General features: G+C 40.8%; 2 protein-coding genes and 1 long non-coding RNA gene across 18 annotated transcripts in view; 1 reads left to right on the top strand and 2 right to left on the bottom strand.

Annotated features, from left to right (window-relative positions):
* The window catches only part of LOC111336963 (uncharacterized), an 18,671-nt gene extending 7,191 nt beyond the window's left edge, over positions 1-11,480 (bottom strand). For 2 of the 14 annotated variants that reach the window (XR_015994366.1, XR_015994367.1), the window contains exons 1-5: positions 5,130-5,572; positions 4,019-4,137; positions 3,570-3,814; positions 1,792-1,804; positions 1,643-1,709 (exon numbers count right to left, since the gene is read on the bottom strand). This is a non-coding gene — a long non-coding RNA (uncharacterized LOC111336963). Of the gene's footprint in view, positions 1-148; positions 357-639; positions 854-1,642; positions 1,710-1,791; positions 1,805-3,569; positions 3,815-4,018; positions 4,138-5,129; positions 5,573-7,902; positions 8,230-8,589; positions 9,052-11,401 lie in introns of those variants that run through there. The other 12 variants (XR_015994372.1, XR_015994373.1, XR_015994364.1 and 9 more) reach the window with 11 other exon arrangements.
* On the top strand, positions 9,780-16,355 carry LOC111336934 (uncharacterized). Of its 2 annotated transcripts, none has more exons than XM_022943113.2 (11): positions 9,780-9,938; positions 11,109-11,254; positions 11,566-11,773; positions 12,074-12,196; positions 12,423-12,563; positions 13,001-13,132; positions 13,538-13,666; positions 14,074-14,196; positions 14,566-14,895; positions 15,579-15,731; positions 16,144-16,355. In XM_022943113.2, the coding sequence occupies exons 1-11, from the start codon at positions 9,875-9,877 to the stop codon at positions 16,152-16,154; spliced, it is 1,560 nt and encodes a 519-aa protein (XP_022798848.2). In that variant the 5' UTR covers positions 9,780-9,874; the 3' UTR covers positions 16,155-16,355. The 2 variants fall into 2 exon arrangements, with proteins under 2 accessions (XP_022798848.2, XP_088598266.1); XM_088742140.1 differs by having other exon boundaries at positions 9,781-9,938; positions 11,112-11,254.
* Positions 15,744-22,218, bottom strand: LOC111336935 (transmembrane protein 234 homolog). 2 transcript variants are annotated; one of them, XM_088742144.1, is made up of 5 exons: positions 22,089-22,218; positions 18,180-18,331; positions 17,412-17,478; positions 17,229-17,300; positions 15,744-16,779 (listed from the first exon to the last, which is right to left on the bottom strand). In XM_088742144.1, exons 1-5 carry the CDS (start codon positions 22,132-22,134, stop codon positions 16,712-16,714), a joined length of 405 nt encoding a protein of 134 aa, XP_088598270.1. In that variant the 5' UTR covers positions 22,135-22,218; the 3' UTR covers positions 15,744-16,711. The 2 variants fall into 2 exon arrangements, with proteins under 2 accessions (XP_088598270.1, XP_022798850.2); XM_022943115.2 differs by having other exon boundaries at positions 17,208-17,300; positions 22,089-22,217.

The raw sequence follows: 22,218 nt of genomic DNA, 5'->3' as shown, positions 1-22,218 counted from the left end.
AAATCAGAGACAAAAGAAATATATTTCTTTTCTTTTTTTGTTTTTGCACTTTCTATCATTTATAATTTTGGTTAGCTTTAAATCGCTCAAATTCTCTAAATTCAGCGATAGTTGTTACAACCTTGACCGAGTTAACTAAAGAGCTAACCTTTATGGATGTCATCCTTTCCTCTTTCATCCGTTACAGTACTTGATTTCAAGATTTTTTCATCCCATATCGCTGTCTTGGAGAAATACCAATATCAAAGAAACCGTATACCAGAGTTTATAGAGGGAACCCTTCAACCTCAGAGGGCTCCAATTGTTCTTATCGTTTGAAGTTCGCCGGCTTTCATAACCAGTTCCCTCTATTAACTCTGCATATCCAGAATAAGAATAAAAAGTACAGAATTATGAATACACGAGTCATTAAGCGATCAGAACATTAAGTACGCATTTCTCACTGCTGTTCTAACAGTCACGTGGCTCCTCCAGAACTGTCATGGCGGCTACGACTAAATATTTGTCGTTTTTCTGCACTGTGTGTTAGACGCCTTTCCTTTTAAGATTTGACTCTAAGAATTAGTTTTACGAGAGCAAAAACTAGAAACACGAACATTGCATTTAAATTCAAAATGAATATATACAAAGGTTATTCACCTTGAGAAAAGTCGTGACAAAATGACATTCATTCATCCATCCCTCTTCGTTCTCAAATTCAATTCAAACCACTCGCTTCGGCAACCTCGAGGAAAACCTCTCCGGCCTTGACAGATCTGACGATGTCCAAAGTATTTGGGTTGAAACATTATGGGTTTCCTGGCCCCAGACATTTATTAGTACAACTCTTTAAGTCTTTCCACGAGCAAGCGATCTGCATTATGAATATTTATGTTTTTAAAATGGTTTGTAATTCTAATCACTTTCCCGACCGAAAACAATCGGAGATTGCTTCGTCAACTTTTGTTTAATCTTATGACGATATTAAGTGCCTAGCTAATAATCAATGAGACGTGGAAAAAAAATTAACAAAACACTAAGATTTGGAAGGAAGTTAGCCATTGACGTAGAACTCTGCCCCCACCTTCACCCAAACTCAGATCATTCCCGCTTCCGAGTCAATTAAATACTGCTGGACACTGCTGAGGAGAAAGAACGATCAGCAACATGGTTTGGATGCCTCAATTCAAATAAAAAAATTTTTTTCCAAAGCAAAGGTGAGTTCTGACTATACTTCTTTATCAAGGCTACGAAACACTGCTCAGTAATAAGATATCCATACTGGATGGTCCTTAAATATTTTTCAGTGTTCTTTTTTTTTCCGCACTTTTTGGTAAAACGACCTTATATCAAGCACATACAGCTGGAGTGGATCGTCCAAAGGAGAGTTTTTATCAACACTCTCATACCACGGGAATTAACTGCATCCATTAAGATAAAAATAAACAAGTAAACAAAAACAAAACAAAAAACACAAGCACAAACACAAGAACAATTTACATTTGCAACTAAGATGTCACAGTTCCTAGTAATAGTGTAAGTTTGTTTTATATTTTCTGGAAGAGAATCCAAATATTTCCTCTATCCATTTCTCCTTTGTGGTTCTTTTTGTCTCTCAAATTATAGACCTTACTTACGCAAACTCAGACCAGCTGCATCTCACCTCGTCCAACATTCTTTTGACTTTGATAAAACTTGTCCTTTGTCTGAGCCACGTCCTCTGCAAGGTGCTTAGGAAAATATAACAAAGTTGCATCAAAATCTGGTCAGTTCAGGAAAACCAGGTCTTGTGGACTGTTAAACATTTCTCACCTTTGACATGTCCCTGACAGAGCAAAAGACCCAACTTGTTGAAAGGCCCAGCCAAGATATTAGGAGGGATTTGTTAATGATGAATCACAAATGGTACTATTTAATATTAACATGTCTTTTGAGTACATATTTCACTCAGGAAAATGTTCTCAGAAATACCAGCTGACAAGAGTCAAACCTATGCACCTGTCATCATGAATTGTGACACTCTGCTACACTAAGCCTCCAAATCCTAGTCTTAGCTCAATTATTAAACTAGATGAGTCCCAACAGCATACTAAAAACTAGCAGTGTTAAAGTGCTTTCTACCCAAAAGTATAGGAAAAGAGATACGTGTGGTTGTTGACAAGATCTCTACATAATCCCCATACTATATCATGCATGTAGTTTTTTTACCAAAAAAAGAAAGAAAGAAAAGAAAAACCTGTGGCAAGAACAGATTACCAGTGGGAATGGGACTTAGTATTCAGAAATAGTATGGGGTTATATCAAAATGTTTCCAGTTGTTTTCAAAACAGCAGCAAGTTGTATGTTAATAGACAGAGCTGATCCTAACTACTACTTGCAATTTAACTGGTACTCTTTATTAATTTCTAAACTTAATATAATAATATACTGGGGCAATCATGTGTGGGCACAAGTAATTTTTATCACATGTCTTATTTGAAAACATGGGCAGATGCAAACCTCCTTTGAAGTCTCATTACTTTTCTGCAAAAATGGAAGAAAAGGAGAGGAGGAGCTCATTGGAGGTGGGGTGCCTATTGTAAATTACTGCCAATAGGAGGGGTGCTTATCAAAATGGAACTGAGTTTATTTGAGAGGTGGCCCTAAATTTGAGATTAATGGTTTGTATGTCAAAGTGCACCTAAACCCAAAAATTTTTTTTCACTTAACGAAATAAGCGTATTTTTTGGAGTATTTCTGTGCAAACATTTTTTTATTTGCTCAAATCTTCAATTGTCTGTGCCCAGTCAAAATACGGAAAATTGGCTGCCATCTTGCCCCATGGCCGAGTTTAAAGAGGAATGGCTCTAGCGGGTAATGTGACGTCAAATTGAGAACACGAAAGTCTGCATTTCACGCATTTTCGCTTGTTTGGGAAGGTTGTAGTCGATTTTGTCCGAAAATATGCCGACTAAGTGTGTTGTAGAAGAATGTAGCAACGTGCGAAATTTGCAAAAGGGTATAACGCTTCATACATTCCTCATACAACACACCTGGTTGGCATATTTCGGACAATATCAACCACAACCTTCCCAAACAAGTGAAAATGTGTGAAAAGCAGACTTTCGTGTTCTCGATTTGACGTCACATTATCCGCTAGAGCCATTCCTCTTTAAACTCGGTCGTGGGGCAAGATGGCGGCCGATTTTCCATATTTTGACTAGGCACAGAAAATTTAAGATTTAAGCAAATTAAAAAATTTTTGCACAGAAATACTCCAAAAAATAAGTTTATTTCGTTAAGCGAAAAAAAATTTTGGGGTTTAGGTGCACTTTAAGTTTATCTCAATATGTACACATTATAACTTCATGCTACTCTGCAGTAATTAGGTGTTCATATAACCAGTATATTTTTCCAGCTCAAAGCACCAAACACCCATAGCTTCAATACAATGTGGATCATAAAATGTACTTCTGTCAAAATAATAGTTGTATGCTGTTATTGTTCATTATCAGTTGTGTACATTTAAGTCCAGTGACACAAGCCAACCAAATATTATCCATGAACCTTTTTACTGTAAACAGCAAGTAAGAATATCACAATAATTTCACCTGAATGGGATGCAAGAACAAAATAATTTGCCGATTTCCCACAACCAAGACTTGTCCAGACCCACGTACCACAGCTTTTCTTAGGGCCAAGTCAGAAGGCTTTTCCACAGGCCATGTACCAAGGCTTGTCCACAGACCACATACAAAAAGGCTCATCCAGAGGTCAAGCACCAAGGTTCATCCACAGATAATTGACCATAAGTTGTCCACAGGGTGCAAACAAGACTTTTCCAGAGTTTCAGAGTCTAGAATAAAGAACCCACAAATTGATCCTAGAGATCAAGGGGAAAATACATGTTTCTTGGACAAGTGGGAGGACTGGAGAGGAAACGAATTAGCTTGAGGTCATGATGTATGGACCAGGCATAGTGTCAGGTCTGCACGTCATAACACAGACTGGATGGCTTTTTTCTAGACTAGCTTGCGTCAACATGTCAAGTCCTACAAACCTTGGCTTCCTTTACAGTTTTCCATAGGATGAGCAGCGCTGTACAAGTCTTGTGATAGACAATCTGGAAGAGCCTGGCCAGATCACTCATAATGTGACCTATCCAACTTACTTTCCTTACTGAAAACAAGATTCAAGTAGAATGGAAATGATAGAATCTTCTCTCTGATCAGTATAACATAAAATAACATAAAGCTGACCAAAATTGTACACCTCTCAATAAACAATTATTTTGTTAGTTATTATCTAGCTTATATGCTAGCACTGAATTTTATCAAATGAAATACTTCAATGAAAGTCACACAAGTTGTTAGCACAAAACGTCGGTGTGTTGATACCTGCAGTTGCACCGGGTCTTGTTAGGTGCACCTGATCACAATACTGATAATATAACAGGGTTGCTTAGCTATTTGGAAGAAGCAACCAAATTTATTAAGGATAAAATCTCGATTATTGACAGGGTGTGGACAAAACCTGGCCTAGGCCGTGGCCTACCCTATGGCCTATCCTGTGTCCTACCCTGTGGCCTACCCTGTGGCCTACCCTGTGGCCTACCCTATGGCCTACCCTGTGGCCTACCCTATGGCCTACCCTGTGGCCTACCCTATGGCCTACCCTGTGGCCTACCCTGTGGCCTACCCTATGGCCTACCCTATGGCCTACCCTATGGCCTACCCTATGGCCTACCCTATGGCCTACCCTATGGCCTACCCTATGGCCTACCCTGTGGCCTACCCTGTGGCCTACCGGTGGTCAGATTTTTAAAAGGATAGCACTGCTGGAAACCTTTCAACATTTTCCTGAGTACTGTCTTACCAACAACTTTCTTCTGCTGTTTTGGCGGCCACATTCCGATCAAAATTTTTTAACCTTCTGATAGAATAAGGAAATCGAAGAACAGAAGCCGGTTAGACGCAACTTTTGGGCAAACATCATCTCAGCTCTCCTTTCAAATTAATACAATACTGGCCCTTTCTTTGGAAAAGCAAGTAAAGTTTACAACGGCGATCGATGCGTGCGTGTCCCGGGGTGCTCGTTGCAAATTCAATACTCTACAGCACTTGACGGCACTAAAAATATTGGCCTGGCACATAATGTTTGCGTTTTCTTACCTGGATATATATGCTCTCCAATATAACGCCGTTCATTACTTTTTTACACCAGCACTCCACATATATCTTACTAACCAAGCGCGAGGGCCGTACTGGGGGAATATCGGCCCGAGGTCTTGACAGTACGGACCGAGGTCCGTACAAAAAAGACCGAGGGCCGATATTCTTCCAGTACGGTCCCGAGCAAGCTTGGTTAATAAGAGATTTATTTACCACTGAAGTTCAAAAGGACACAAGTGCGGTATCATTCGGGACCATTCGGGACAGTGCCCGGTCCAATACTTAGAGAATATTGGACCGGCAATAGAGCATTTTGATTGGTTGATTTTAGTTATTGGCCCTCTGACTGCCCGAGTGGTGTAATAATATATGTTACCAACTGACAGCCTGCGTCATAAAGCCGCCATTTTGTATATCCTCAGCGACCACGCAATATTGGCCCCTCCTCTCCCCTCCCCCTTAACCTACCGTTATGGTTGAGTGCTGTGATATTTGCAGTGTTTCGTTACGGAAGCCGAAAAGGGACGATCCAAAAATATTTTTCAAATCCCGAAAAATATTTCAAATCGCAATATTTATTTTAAACTCACTGTCGAAAAGTTTGACAAATCCAAAGATATTTTGCTAATCCAAAAAAATATTTAGAAATCCCAAAAAATTTTTTCAAAATCCGAAAATATTTTGCGAATTCAAAAAAATATTTTGAAATCCAAAAACAATTTTTTCAAAATCCCAAAATATTTTGCAAATCCAAAAAATATATTTTGTCACGTGCTCTTTGCGCCAGCAGTCACCCAGCGTTTCCTTGCCATATCCCGCATCATCCCGCATACAAAATGGCGAAGGAACGAGGATAGAACATGTTCTGTCATAAATGTGGAAGAGAATGTGGGAGCAATGAAACATTCTGCCCTTGTTGTGGAACACTAAAATGGTGTGAAGAGGAAAGTGTGTTGTCCAGCTCGGGAGACGAAAGATTGGCTAGAAAACATTACTTTAATAAGGGATTTCGTTACGAGACCATTGTTCACTTTCTGGCAGAAGACCATGGGATTTCAATGAACGTGAGGACTTTGAAGAGAAGGCTACGTCACTATGGGTTACAAAGAAAACACCTTCATTCAGAACACACTGTTCGGGAAATAGTTAGACGAGAAATTGTTGTAAAATGGGGTTGACAGGCCTACACGACTCCCCAGCGCGTGTTTAGAGTAGCCTATTCAAAGTTTGGCCCCATTGAGTATGTCTTTGGGCGACCGTCCTCTTTTGTAAGATACGAGAAACGGATTTTTGTATATATCGTTGAGTAGTGGTTGTGTTTCTATTAAATACCAGTGTCTCATGAGAATTTGCTTTAGGTTTGGCACTGATGGTTGGTATTGTGTAACACAAAAGGCAAGACTCGTTGGTTCGTCTTTTGTTTCTGTTGAAGAGCTAATTTCCTGTTTTTTAATTCACTTCTGAGAGGGTTGTGCTAATGAGGTCCTCTCGGTAGCCTCTCTTTAGCAAATGCGCTTCATTTGCAATTTTCTCCTCAAATATTGTTTGAGAGGAGTTTGTTCTTAGAAGTCTAAGGGTCTCCCCTTTTATGAAGTCTCTTTTAATTCCTTGTGGGTGACAGGAACTATAGTGTGTATACAGAAATGTCTCAGTTTGTTTAAAATGAGTACGCACATCAGGGATTGCGTCTTTTTTGAATCGTTCGCCTTTGTAGATGTACAGCTATTTATTTCACTGTCTCGATCGTTAAGTTGTCTTGATTGCTTTCAGATTGCGCCACGCGCGCTGATTCGATCGTACTACAGTTCTTAGTGTTCCCATTTAACACAAAATGTTTTTGGATTTCAAAATATTTTTTTGGATTTGCAAAATATTTTCGGATTTTAAAAAAATTTTTTTGGATCTCAAAATATTTTCGGATTTCGAAAACATTTTTTTGGATTTCTAAATATTTTTTTGGATTTGCAAAATATCTTTGGATTTGTCAAACTTTTCGACAGTGAGTTTAAAATAAATAATGCGATTTGAAATATTTTTCGGGATTTGAAAAATATTTTTGGATCGTCCCTTTTCGGCTTCCGTACCCCACAGGGTAGGCCACAGGGTAGGCCACAGGGTAGGCCACAGGGTAGGCCACAGGGTGGGCCATAGGGTCGGCCACAGGGTGGGCCACAGGTTAGGCCACAGGGTAGGCCACAGGGTAGGCCATAGGGTAGGCCACAGGGTAGGCCACAGGTTAGGCCACAGGGTAGGCCCTAGGGTAGGCCACAGGGTAGGCCACAGGGTAGGCCATAGGGTAGGCCATAGGGTAGGCCACAGGGTAGGCCACAGGGTAGGCCACAGGGTAGGCCACAGGGTAGGCCACAGGGTAGGCCATAGGGTAGGCCACAGGGTAGGCCACAGGGTAGGCCACAGGTTAGGCCACAGGGTAGGCCCTAGGGTAGGCCACAGGGTAGGCCACAGGGTAGGCCATAGGGTAGGCCATAGGGTAGGCCACAGGGTAGGCCACAGGGTAGGCCACAGGGTAGGCCACAGGGTAGGCCACAGGGTAGGCCACAGGTTAGGCCACAGGGTAGGCCACAGGTAGGCCCTAGGGTAGGCCACAGGGTAGGCCACAGGGTAGGCCACAGGTTAGGCCACAGGGTAGGCCACAGGTTAGGCCACAGGGTAGGCCACAGGTTAGGCCACAGGGTAGGCCACATGGTAGGCCATAGCCTAGGCCAGGTTTTGTCCACACCCTGACTATGACGTTAATTGGATTCGCCTTACGCACCCAGTTAAACGTACTCTCCATTTCATTACAGTGTTTTGCGACTGCTTTCGTCACTTGTTTCTCATCCAAACACCACCAACAGGCACTGAAAGGAAAATGTTACATCACAGGGGACCCAGACAAGCGACGAGTCTGGTTGTTTTATTCGAAATATAAAGGAATGTATGGGAGAATATTGAAGAGTCTTATTATCGTAAACTTATATCATGAAATGTCTGAGTTAAAGCTCAAAATAAATGTACACCTACCTCACTTGCCGTGTATTGTCGTTTATGTGGCTCTAAATGGCGAATTTGAGCGATTTGGTGGGTTTTGCGTCGACTGTTACTGTACGTTATAAGAAGAAGACAAGAGTGGAAAGCTCATTTTCGACCGCTCTAGCGCGAAGCCGATTTTCACCCAGAAATAAGAATCGCCCGGCTTCCAAATCGAAAACCAGATAAACTGAAAAGTTGACACTTCTCGTCGCATTCAATCGGAGATCCATTCAAAATCCAAGCGCTAACCGCCAAAAAAATTTCGAGAACTGCAGCTTTCGAAACGATCAGCATCATAGGTGGCCCAAACTCTATCACAGGCTCTTTCACAGTGAATAAATAAAGAGTTTGTATTGCGGTTTAGTTGGACTTGCTTTTGAGCTCCGTAAATGTAAAGTTGTGTGAAATAATCAAAGAAATAAAGTCTTACCTTCGTAGAGAGTAGTCTGTGTTGTTCTCCTCGCGATTTGAGGCCGTCTTGATGTGTTTTAGCTTGACGCCCTAAATTACCGTGCTTAAAATACGGTATTTTTATTGGTTCTTGCTTACGATCTATGGGAGAACAGACGCATAGTTGATGTCACCATCAACAACATTTTGCCCCTTTGTTTCACGAAACAAATACTGTTCGTCCGTTCATCAGTAAATCACAGAAGTCGCCAAAATGTGGTAAAACAGTTATAGGATAATCATAAACAAGATGTAGTTATGCCAGCTTATCAACGATGTTCAAAAATCTGGTTAAAGAACAGTGTATTTAGCCTCTTTTGCAGTCTTTCTCTGGAATATCACGCCACGCTCGCCCTCTCCTCCACCTCTCCCACAGAACAGAAGAGGCTTCATTTGGAAATAGCATTTCGGACACCAAAAAGAACGGCTGTAGATGAGATTTTTAATGTCATAATCTAAGTTACAACTTGTGGATCTGTTCTTCCCTCCCCCCCCCCACCCCCCCTCAAAAGGAGGTGTAGGATAGATGCGATCAGATCTTCTTTCCGTCAGTGATTAAGATGCATATGAGCCGCATCCAATGAGCGGCTGCTGACACACCACCTTCCCACGGGAGGGCGTGGTACTTAAGAACATCCGGAATCCATTCAATACTTTATCATCCAATTTAACTTTGGCGTTCAGTTTGGCTTTTTTCATAGCCCAGAATTTGGATTGATCTTGAAAACTAAGCGAAGAAATGATTTTGGGATTGGAGAGACATGGGGCTTTTGGTTAAAAGTCTCCTCCAAAAGTAGGTATAGTTAAGATCGAAACTTCCATCTAAATAATTGTAAGAAATCCACTTTTTGATCTACAAGATCGACCGAGGCGTATGCTCATGCATAGTTGCGTACTTTTAAACCACATATTTTCTATCTATCATCAGTCCACATAAGATGTGCCTGAGGTGCAAAGCCTCGCTCATTCTTGGCGTATGAAAGAACATCAACTGGGTCAAAAGTAATATAAGAAAAAGATATCCCCACGTATGACCGGAAATATTCTTAATTCCCTGGGTCTCCTTGCTCAGGAAATCTATGAGCAGACGGAAGAAAACTTCGAGGTGTCGTCTTTATGAAGAAGGCGCGCGTGCTGCGTGGGCGGAGATGTCACGTGATCCATTAAAGCCTGCTGACAGTAGTTACACTTTGCGCTGAAACGCATTCGCTTTTTGCGTCAGTGGAGTCCGTGTCAGTGCAGCACAAGAAGAAATACACACAGTTATGGCGATCTTCACCACTTCGTTGATTTTGTTGTGTTTCCTTGGCTCATCTGTGGCGGTTGAAGGTGAGGGGAGAATAACCCTTTTGTCAGTCGAGAGCTTTGTAAAAGTCAACATTTGATGACTGCTTTGTCTGGTCTCGATCCTCATTAGATTGATCTCCTTGTGATAATTTTAAACCTTGTACGTGGTGATGGTGTTTGTGGTGAAGTCACTGTTTTTGAACCCCAAACAAAGCTCGGTTGGGCACTATTCACTGGAAAATTCAACACTGTTTATCGATTTCGCAATTTGTTCAAGTTATTCGTTTACACTCGACTGACGTTATGTCTCATCAGAACTGATCTCTCACTGCAGTCGATCTCAACTTTTTTGGAATGGTTTTCAGAAAGACGCCGAAGTATTTTATCAAAGAACGAGAGTAGAATTTTAAAGGTTGTAGAACTCGCCGTTGAAAATTTAAGAGACATTTTTATTTTGGCTGGTGTGAAAATTTCGTCTCTACCACAGAATAACTCTGTCTTGTGTAACTGGGAAGTGATGACAGTTGGGTCAATCAAAGTTATTATTTAACAGTGATTTAATTGGCGATTTCCCGTGGTGCGGCTCCTTATCCTGATATTAGGTTATTGTAAACCGATCTTGACAGCTTGATTCTTTAGGAAGAGGTGCTTATAAAATACATGGGCGCTTTCACGTTTTAAAGATAAGAACAATTGCAGAAGTTTGAATCCACGCGCATAAAAAAAGACCAGGAGCCCATGGATCTTGAGCACATCAAGTAATGGGCTCCTGACAAGACAATTAACGGACTATAAAAAAAGTGGAGGGGTTAAGGGTTTTGAATGATGATAGTGTTTGTTTTTGTATATCCAAGGGTGAAATCTGTTTTTTTGTTTTTTCGTTTTTAGGGCAGCCTTTATTTTCTACTGATGCATGTGAACCTTTCATACTGAACGGCGTTTTCTTCTGCGTGCACTTTCGTTTCACCCTTCTCTCCATCCCTTTTTAATGGTCCAACCCTAATAGGGAGTTACTCAGGAAGTGCCTCTTCATTTCACAAACAAGAATCATGAAAGTGTGAATTTTTTTCGACGAAAAAAGATAACTGATGCTGTCATGAATTTGTTTATGGAAATTAATGGTAGAATTCATGTATAGCCCTGAGATTTTTAACAAGTGATGACTTCATCGAAGTGTCACATTCAATTATTTTTTCATTCTAATCATTACAGCAGAAAAGTGTGGCGCTGTCCTCAACAATGAAACTGGAGTTATAACTTCACCAAATTACCCAAACAACTACCCAAATGGAGTCACTTGTAGATGGAAGATCTCTCCTCAAAAGTCCCATGTGAATATCACTATTGAGGACTTCCTAGTAAGTAAATAATCTAACGCTTTTCGACATTTACTGCACGAAAGCAAAATGCGCGCAAATATCGCTCGAGTCAAACACCTTTCCGCGCATCAGTGTTGCCTCTTTATATCTTAAGCGCCTTAGACAAAAGTAAAATGGTGGTGTTACCTTCACTCTAGTTTCCTTGGCATGTACTGGCTAAGGGCTGTAATAGCACACATGTAGCTATCCCGACCTCCATCCCCACCAAATTATTTCACTTGCCTTGCAGGTCAATGCAGCCCGCTTCTCCGTGAGAGAGTCTCTTAACGGTTTTCTTTTTTTCCATTAAGCTTGAAGGATCTTCAACTTGTGAAGCATTCGACTTCGTTGAAATCAAAGTTAAAAAAGGCACCTATAACAACGAGAGAATTGCTGTTTGCGGGTCACTGACTCCTCGTGTATTGAGCATCAAACTTGACGGTGAATCAGTAGAAATAACGTTCAAAACCGATGTAAATGTGAACGCAAGAGGATTTAAAATCAGTTACCGAAGCTTTGGTAAGATTCAGCGACCCTATTTGTGTTCAACTACTGACTCCTACCCCGTAAGGATTTTTTTATAAAACATCGCAAATTCATAGTAGCAGTTGATGTTCACATCAGTTATGATGGCGGGAAATGTGACAAGAAATTGTTCGATAGGTTTTAAAGATAGTGTGACCGAGGGAAAGGGTTGGGCTGTTGCATCCACCCGTCCTCTTACCAAAGTGGGCGTGTCAGTTGGCTTGAACATCAAAGGTGTAAGTACACAAATTAGTTGTCAAGCAGTTAAGCCAAGATTGACACGTTTCCTTTCAGACGTCGACCCTTGTGTGAACAAGAATGGAGGATGCTCGCACACTTGCAACTTGGTTAAAGGAAAGCGTGAATGCTCGTGTCCTGACGGTTACAAACTTGGGTATGACTCGCAGACGTGCAAAGGTTTGTAGTTAATCAAAATTTGTCTTTTAAAATATGTTTAAAAGAAGCTTAAGCTAGAAAATGTGAAAAAAGAATCAGAAATACGCGGAAACGCTCATCTAGTCCTCGTGAAGCTATAACAAAGACAATACAGGGGGTTGAAAAGCGTTTCTGGAGATTCGAATGTGTTTTGTCCCCAGGTTATATAAAGATCCACACCCATTTCTAACTCGTATTGATTTCACAGGCGTCAACAATTGTTACTTTGTGGGACGACGAAGGTGTCCTTACAGTAGTAAGTCAACTTGCAAGGACCTCGGATTCGGCAATACCACCTGTGTCTGTTGGAACGGTTACAAGAAAGACTTTGTGGATGGCGTATGCCGTGGTATGTATTCACTGAGTCTTGGTTAGAGGAGTCATTGATGATTGGGTTCTCTCAAATATTTAAATATATAAATACAGCTTGCACACCTTTGAAAGATATCCAGATTACTGTGGGTACTTTCATTTTCTCTTCGTATGAAAATGGCAACTTCGCCATTATTAGCACCAAATTCAAATTCGAAAACAAGGTTAAACGTTTAGAGAAATTTGAAGGCTTGACTTCCCAAGGGTAAGTAAAACTGAAAAACCTTAGCTGTAAGATTGAGCTCCACGCATACTAAGAATAAACAAGTTAATATGAGATAACCATTGATTACAATAAGGCGTACGATGACACATCAAATAAAGCTTATTTTTATGAATCTACACGCCATTTGGACAGGTAAACTCCAAAATATCATGTGCAAAGAATAACTATTATTTTCTTTTTTCATCAAGACATTAACGAGTGCAATGAAGATCCTAACCGGTGTGGTGTTGGGGTTTGTAATAACCGAATAGGTTACTATTACTGTACCTGTCCCAAAGGATACCGAACAGGATACAAAGACGGCAAACAGACATGCCAGGGTAGGGACGTTCATTCCATACATTTCGAAATTGGCCTCTTTTTTTAACAATTATTTTCCTATCGAACCTTACAAATCTATGTAACTAAACGTTTAGAAATAAAAATACAACTTCCAGTTCGACACTCGCATTAAACTTTGATATACGTTGGTTAGACATGGCAAATAACCACTCCATATTTCAAGCTTACAAAACTGAGTCTTTTTATCCATCGTCCATCGTATTTAGCTTCAGAAGTAAGAAATTACAGAGTTAGGAAGCGACAACGTTCTGCGGGAAATCCACATCCACTCAACTTGCGGGCTCAAAGCAGTCCTTTTAATGATAAATGGGACCCAGTAAACTTTCACGTTTAACAAACATCTTTTACTTTGACAAGCCTTGTTTCTTTTTTCTCTGAATCAGATAAAGACGAATGCAGTAGTTACAGACCCCCCTACTGTGGAGAGGCCAGATGTGTTAACACTCCCGGAAGCTATGTTTGTCAGTGCAAACCTGGATATAAGTTCAACGAAACATCGAAAACCTGTGAAGGTTGGTTAATATGGCTGGCTCCTGAGTTGGTAAAGTGAAGGAAATAATGTGCACTAAATGGCCAACAGAGCATCTTACACGTTCGAGACGACCCGCTTTGGTCCCACAAAAGTAAAATCTATCGAATATTGAATCTTCTGGCCCTTCACTTGAGTCTACATGAGCTCTGCCTTCTTTGTCACGATGGATGGATATTAGTTTCCGTTGAAGTGATTCATTTAGATCATCATCATAGTAATTCAAAAACTAGTTGTTTTGTTTTGTTTTTTTTTTTTTTTCACGTTTTCATGGATTTCACATTCGACTCGATCCAAAAAAAAAAAAAAAACGCAAAAAAACCCTTAGGCAACATGAAGCGAACTGGCCCCCACGCACAATCAATAACACATACATATCTGACTCACCAGATGACGATGAATGCGCCGCGAGCTCCAGTGGATGTGATCAGGTTTGCTCTAACACAAACGGTTCCTTCAGTTGCAGCTGTCATCCGGGATTTTTCCTGGATAGCAATGGCAAAACCTGCCGGGGTAGGTTGAATTTTTCCCTGGTATGCAAATATTATCATCACCGTTATAAGACAACAATAGCAATGAGAATTTTTCCAAGATGGGAAGAACGGAACGCATGCTGAAAAGCAATGTTAAAGTCTCTACTTTTCCTGAGGAGTTTTCCAGTGATTCCGCTCAAAAACTTTCCGTTTTCAAAGTGAAAGGGCGGGTTCAAGCTGGAAATGCTAAGGAATGAAAAAACTCATTCGTTGGTATGGCGGCCTGCTTAGTGCGCACCACTGTTATTTTGAAATCTGAGGTAAAGTTCGGTTGTCTGAAACATGTTTACTAATATGCGCGCCTGCGTAAACTTTGCTACTTGTTCGACCAGATTTTGTTCATTTTCAGACGTAAAAATTGAAGGTCTTGGACTCGTTAACAAAGACAAGGCCTGCCACGGAGAATCCCTGAGAATGTCCTGCAAAGATCCTTTGGACTCGCTCATAATTTACGAAGCAAAGTTTGGTGATACTGGAGATCCAACAATTTGTCCCTACAAACAGTTCATCGCTCAAGTCGATAGCAAGGGCCCTGACACTTTGCCTTGTTATGAAAACGTGACCAAGAAGATCGAGAGTTTGTGTGGCTGGAGAAGTACGTGTGAAGTCAAAGCCGAGTCTGCCCTTAGCCGTCTTTGCCGTGGACCCAACAACCACTTATCTGTTATGTATTCGTGCGGTGAGACCTTTGACTCCTGAATCATTAGTCATTAAAACGAATAATCGATGTTTAGCGCCACTAAACGGTGCAATTACTTGTTGGTTTGTTGCAGTTGTTTTTTTCGTTTATATGAATATACGACCCGGCAACAAAAAAATTCACGAGTACTTGACGTTTAACTCCTATAAAAGTAAGTAGCGCGAAAATGATCATACGCTCGAGATTTCTTCAAGTCTGCGTTTTGCCCTCCTTTTAATTGCCGTTAGCAATTTCCCTTGACTAACCAGGCCCCATCAAATTGTACGGCTTTCAGGGCTTTTCATTACTCTATGAACCTTGGTGTACAAACAGCTTTTTTTTTCTTGGTGGATAGCGCAACATTACACTGGACGGTGACCTCTGTAGCTGTACTGTCAACGGATGAGTACGTGTAAACCTAATAAAAACATTCAGCCTACCCTAAAAGCCAGGAGTCAGTTAGAAAAGGCCGAGTCAGCTATAGTTAACTCTCCTTCATTTACCCGAAGTTCCCACTTGGTGCAGGGCAGTTGTACTCGTAAAATAAAATTTTGTGTCTCAGCTTGATAAATTATCATGTTTTCTTAAGTAAGGGGCTCTGCTTGCGCGCTTTTTGCGCAAGACTTAGACGACTTAATCGCATTTTTTACATCATTATGTATGTTAATCACTGTTTTCTGTAGGCAAACCTCTGAAGTGTCCAGCTCTGCCCAAACCAGACAAGTGTGTTGCTCCTGTAAACAACGAGTGCAAGTCAGACAAGGATTGCCCCCCGGCTAAAATGTGCTGCTTCGACGGATGTCAGGATGTGTGCTCTAAACCTGTCATGTACACAAGTAAGTGCTGTTAAAACCATGACTATTTACTAGGGGGTTTCTTCTCATGAGCTATGAGTTAAACATTTCACAGCAGGTGATGGACACTGCCCCATTTCTTGGTGTAAATAGAGTTCAAGAGCATTCAATGCAATTTTGCTTTTTTTCCATTAGCCAAGAGGAAACCACTTCTACATACCAGTAACTTCTATACCTATGAATAATGATCCTCTCATACATGATACTGTCTTACTATTTTTTACCTTGAATAATATTATGTTCATGAAAGTGCAACAAGACTGAGTTTAAAATTTGACCCAAGGTCGGAGAGTATCAAGCTTTTTTACCCAATTTACTCATTTAAAGAATGCTTGCATAATAGCCTCTATTCTCATGAATTATTTTTTTGTTTTTCTTTACTAATTGCCCACAGGTGGTTCCTAAGGCAACAGGTGTCTTGAGAAACAGACTGCTTGAAATGGATTGGACAATTGGCACAAAACTAAACAAAACTGATCAAGACAATGACAGTAAATTGGGATAGTTAAATGAGAGCTTTTTCTGTTGTCTAGTGATAGAAAACATGTTTGTATTCCTATGGTAAACAATAACTGACTATTAAAACTTACTGTACACAGATTAAAAGTTATCAGGTTGAGTTTTTAAACCTAAAACAATGACATTTTCATTATTGAAATTTGAAAATTATAAAACATGCATCCCTTCAAAGCATTTTTCCATTCAAAGCAATTTGCATTTTTTTCCTATGCACAATTCCAAATCCACTGTGGTTCTACCCTACAATAATGGTGTCTCAAAGGTTCTTTGCCATTTCCTGCAAAAGCAAGGCACGTGCACCCTCTTTGAATCTGGCACAACACTTGGGTCAGATCCCATTGCCCTAGCAAAATGGGGTGGCACTGTTGACCAAATCCTGTGTGAATGATGTGGTAGAGTGTAAATCTGAGAAACAGGCTTAGTTTTTGGACTTATATGGTGATTTATAGTGTTTTATCCATAACACATATGCTCACCCCACATACAACAAGCATCATTCCAAGGAATGTTCCTGCAAATAAAACGCCATTGTTAAGAACTTGATCCAAAGCATGGCATGAAGAAGTAAGATTTTGCACCCTCAAACTCTTGCATTCATCCAAATACAAAAAGTTTTTAAAGTAGACTGGATGGCACAGCTGCTAACTAGAGGCTTATCCCAATTTCTGTATTATCAAGTAACTTGGACCATATTGTAGGTACCAGTCTCTTGCCAGTTTTCTTTTAACCCATTCCTGTTCCTATTCCTATCCATGACTTTAAACTAGAGACTTGGGGTCTGGGACCCAAGCCACCAGGCCACCTATTCTCCCATAAAAGTAACTGTGGAGTCACCAGGGAGTGGTGATCACCTGTCACACAAGCTATTTATTATTACTATTTTTTTCAACTGAGCATGTCTTAACTGAGTCTTTCAAGAGACTTCTTTATCATAAATACCTGCATTAATATTGTCTTCACCTAAAAGCCTCCCAGTCAATGTGGTGATGATCATAGTCAAAGAGTTAGTAACTGGCACAGCAACAGACAAATCTAGAACATGAATGACATCAATGGACAAAAAATATTTATGATTGTATTATGGTTCTTCAGATAAGGACGTATTAGGTTGAAAGTCATCAAAACTTGTTGTTGATCACTGACCTGCAGATGCAAGTGTCAGGTAATAAACCACTGATCCACTCTGGTTTAACAAAAAGGGAATCAAATACTGTGGGAAAAAAAATTCCATCAGGCATCATGCATTCATCAATAAGCCTGACATAGCTATAACTTATTTCCTATATTAAGCACTCAGGCACTTATTTAAAATTTAGCACTTAATGCACTCATTAAAGCGGGCAAGCAAGAACTACTGGTAGTCTGGAAAGCATTGATTGGTAAGTAGGTGGTGCCTGTGATCAATTAGACTTGCACATATATATAGATATACAATATACTGAAAAAACTTTGACTTAAAGGTGTTTGTAATGAACAGCAAGACTGCACAGCTCGCTGGGTACACATTATACTTAATAACCACGATTAGTACATGGTGAATGATGGAAGGTATCTACACTTTCCTGGAAGAAAAGGATTATCATAACTAAGGTTTTTCACGAATAGTGAGAAAAGTGAATCACTAGATTAAGTACCTGCACCAACATTTCCCATAAGGCTGTGGGGCCTTGATGCTTTCAGGTGTTTTTTCAACTTGGTGTATACATTTTGTTGGAAGGGTATAGGGCTTGGCATTTCTAAAGGATACACTGTACCTCCTGGCCCTGCTGTACTGTCTGGGTATGTATGGAAACAATGTATTTATTAATACATCCTTTCCCAGGTCATTGTAATGAAATAGCACAATTCGATTGTGAAAAACGTTGGTCTTTCAAACAGCGATACATGTAATGATCAGAAAATGTCCCTCACCTTCCAGTTGGATAGAAGAAAGAGCACTTCTGCAAAAAACTGCCCAATGCGACTTGGTCTGTGAATATCCTCTATCCCTTTACTTCCTTTTCTTATAAGAGGATTTGTGGAGCCCCATAACAGTGACACAATGAACAACCAGAATGCATTTGCTACAAGATCAGGCAGAGTAATAAAAACATTATTACATAAGGCACGAGAAACCTAAGTTATTCAATTTGGACCAACGTTTATCCTTGAATTTCCTTTCACTCCTTAGAATGATCAATATAAAATTTCTCCATAAAATATCAACACATTGTCGAGAAAACATTTGATAAGAATAACGAAAAGTATCGAATCAGGGTGACGGTTCAATTGAAGACAAGGAAACACCTAAACTTTATTATTATTACGCATTCACTAAAATTCTATTCCTACAATATAGTATAAGCTCAATTAAAATAAAATCTGTCATAGGCCTCATTTCACATAATTATTTCATTCTAATGATTACATTCTAATTGATTACGTTCTGTTACTTCCTAATCCTATCCTTAACTATTTCCAACTTCAACCCAGCTCAAGAGAAATATCACTGAAAATCAGTTCTTTGAAAATAAGAAAATAAAAGAACATCCATCTTATATATAAAAAGATCTAAAAGTATTCTTAAAAAAGACAAAAACTATTCTCTAAATCCTGCTTGTTCTCTTTCAATCTCAAAGTCACAGTGCTCAATGTTCAGAGGGACATGCCTAGTGGCGCATGAACCTCTTAGGCAAAGTAAGGCGGACCTAAGTAGAGCAAAGGACACTTTTGAACATATCCATGAAATTGTTGTGCTATACTCCTCTCCTCTCTTAATAGATATGAGTTCTGCCAGTGGAAACGCTTGCATTCATCTGCCATGCCTCTGGTAGTAGTGAAGACTAAAAGTGTAAAAGTCCCTCATTCAACTTCCAAAACCCTGTTTGCGTATAACCTCTTCTTCTTATCTTCATGTTTGCGATAAATCTGCTGGATGGTGAGATCTTTGTAAGACTGCATTTGGGTGAAAAACCCTCACATAAAAAAAGGCAAAGCCTTGCCCATACCAGAACCCAAGAGCGTGAACATCCAGTCAGGCATCCGGTGCTAAGTTCGTACCCCTCGTCAGCACTTCTCCCATTATCTCCTGGAGTATGGGTTCCACTTGCCCATCGTGGCAAACAATGTTTAGCACATCAGCCTCAAGATCATGCAGCTCGTTATGCCTCTGGATGATGAATCCTCCTTGTTTACACACCATGGCATAATCCACCGTAAAAGTATCTTCACAAATACAAGTGGAGGGCGTGTCAGCTATGTGCCAGTCATAGCGGAGATGAACAGCATCCCTGAACTCTCTCTTGTTTAAAGTAAAGTTCATATCCTTTAATGGGATAACTGTTAGCCAGCTAGACGCATCTTTTTCTGTAGCAAGGATAGCGACTCTCCTGGTGTTATCAGGGAGTACACTCTTTACTTCCTCTAGCCTTTCTCTAAGATGTTTTCATTCTCCCTTTGGTTGTACTGCTGCATTTTCCATATGTCATCATCATCTGGGAGCTCGAGTGCCTGAGCCTCTATCTGCTTTACCACAGGCTGTGTTACCCTGATTGAGGCCCCATACTCCTTAGTCACATTTCGGCATGGGTTTGTGAGACCCAGTCCCCCTAGCCTCACCAGAAGTGCTAGCAATTCAAGCTCAGTGGGTGTACAAGTGTGCCCTGTCATGGTGGGTATGAGGACATTGCCTATTGCATGCTCCAGAGGCTCTAGCAGTTCTATGATGTCAGATAATAAGTCCAGCGTTGTTTCAATCCAGTAGTGAAGGCTGCATATGAGGCTTGAGGATTAGCTGCAGCGAATTCTGAGCTTCACCACTTGCTCAACCCAGTCCTCTACCTACCCTTTCACATACTCCTCTAGGTAAGTTCTAGAGCCTAGCACGGCGCCCAGATGTTTTTGGCTTTGAGTCGATATTTTTATTGCCTTGTCACTGAATACTTCCATCGCTTCATTCTCCTTTTCTGGTTTGGTGACCAACCAGCATTTCTTAGCATTGGGGTAGTACCCCAGGCTAGGTCCCTTTTCATTTAGCCCGTCACACCACTCCCTTAGCTCCTCTAGCCAAACAGCGCCTGTTGCATTATCAGCGTACCAGCATTGCTTTGCATTGCTGGATAAATTGAGATGGGTGATTAAAGGCTGAAGACTTTTGGCATAGAAGCTCATTGCTAAGGGGTCACCCTGTGTTGTGCCCTCTGTAGATTTCAGTTCTTTACTGCCCGTGACAAAGAGGTGTGCAGGTGCCCTATAGGTGTTGGTGGCATATGTGGCTAAAGTAGGATAAAGAACAGCAACATTATGCAAGGCAGAAGCCCTGTTCAATGAATTAAAAGCGTTCGAGGCATCAATTAGTTACACGGCATCTGCATCATCAGCATCAAATATACCTTGCATGGCATGAATGGCTACCTCAGCTCCACTCTTCAGATGCGCGCACAATTGTAATGAGCGGCTGGCCTTAATAATATCCTGCTTTGTCAACCTTGTTACACACTTGGCGATTATTCTCCTCACCACCTCTCCGACTCTAATCGGTCGCACCTCGCCATCGCCCTTGTTGAGTGGAATTAATCGATTTCCCAAAATTGGTTCAATTACCACAGGGTCAACAAGCTCTGTACAAAGTCTTTTAGCAAGCATGGCTATGGCGTCACAAAGACTTGCACTAGACTTCTTATAGGACTTGCTAGCGAGCATTCTTCTAAAACCATTTGCATCGATCCCCAAGGACCGCCAGAACCTTTTGTCTTGAGTGCCGCTTCTTTTATTATTTCTCCATTTATTTGGTGATAGATAACATGAGGGATATCTCCAGTTGGGCCAAAGACCAGGGATCCTAGCTGGGCTTTCTGTCCACTCAGATGTTTATCCTGAAGTTGGATCATTACATCATCAGTAGGTAAAAGAACGCCCCCCAGAGTCCTGTTCACTACCGTACCGAAGAGCGGAATTTATCTGACCCCCCAATACCAGTTTTGCAAACATCTTAGCTTTATTCAGTGGATCATTTCTTCGAGGCTTTGTGAGGCGCTTTTGTATCATTTGCCCTTCACGTAGGAGTGTGTCTGTCTCTCCCTCTTTCCATAGAGCTAACCTCCTTGACAAGCACTCTTGATGATCTTTCACTTTTGAACCTTGACTAGGTTTTTGCAGCACTAGTGCCAAAAGTACAATGGCCACTGTTAGAGCTATATGGTGCATTTCCGTATGGGACTAGAAAGGTGTTCTTCTGCCAGGTTGTCACTTCATTGTACACATTGGCAATAGCTGCTGTATTTAGCCAAATTTCCGCTCCATCACTTTTGTACCCCCAATAAACACTTGATGGATTTGCTCATGGGTTCATAATCGGGTAAATACCCTGGCATCTCAAAATGATCTTGGGGCGGGCTTTTGACACTCGTAGGATCATGATCATTAGCACTTCCGTCCTCTAGGGACCGTGTGGCATACGTATGTAAATCCGAGTTACTGGGCGGCAGTGAAATATTAGAATTTTCGCATTGGTAACCGATAATATTTTGATTTTCACTTTCCCTCTATTCTTGACCAGATTGAATTCGATCGAACACTACATTCTCGGAACACAAGTCATAAGAACTGCAATGACAGACAGTAAGACAAAGTAATATTGACATCCTCGGGATGAAAGGGTAACGACACTTGGTAAAGTGTACGCAATAATTGTAATAGTTCAAGACGAGGGATTGCATCATTTTCTGGACTTGTTTTGGCACAGCACCGCTAGCAATGTAAGTGTTTTGGTCACTGGACTATCTATTTGTTGTCCAGTTCGCGCATTCCTCACACATTAGAATTAGGCGGAATTATACTTACTAACAGCATCATCCATTGCTGATATAAACATCAGCGCATCCGCCATGTTTAACTCAGACGAGGCACTGGATACGAGTATGCCCTAATCCCTCACGGCAGAACGTAATACCCAGGAAAAGGCGGGTAGTTC

The sequence above is a fragment of the Stylophora pistillata genome, chromosome 13 (assembly GCF_964205215.1).
Source record: "Stylophora pistillata chromosome 13, jaStyPist1.2, whole genome shotgun sequence".
In the NCBI taxonomy this organism is placed as follows: Eukaryota; Metazoa; Cnidaria; class Anthozoa; order Scleractinia; family Pocilloporidae; genus Stylophora; species Stylophora pistillata.
This window is presented reverse-complemented; position numbering and strand designations above follow the sequence as displayed.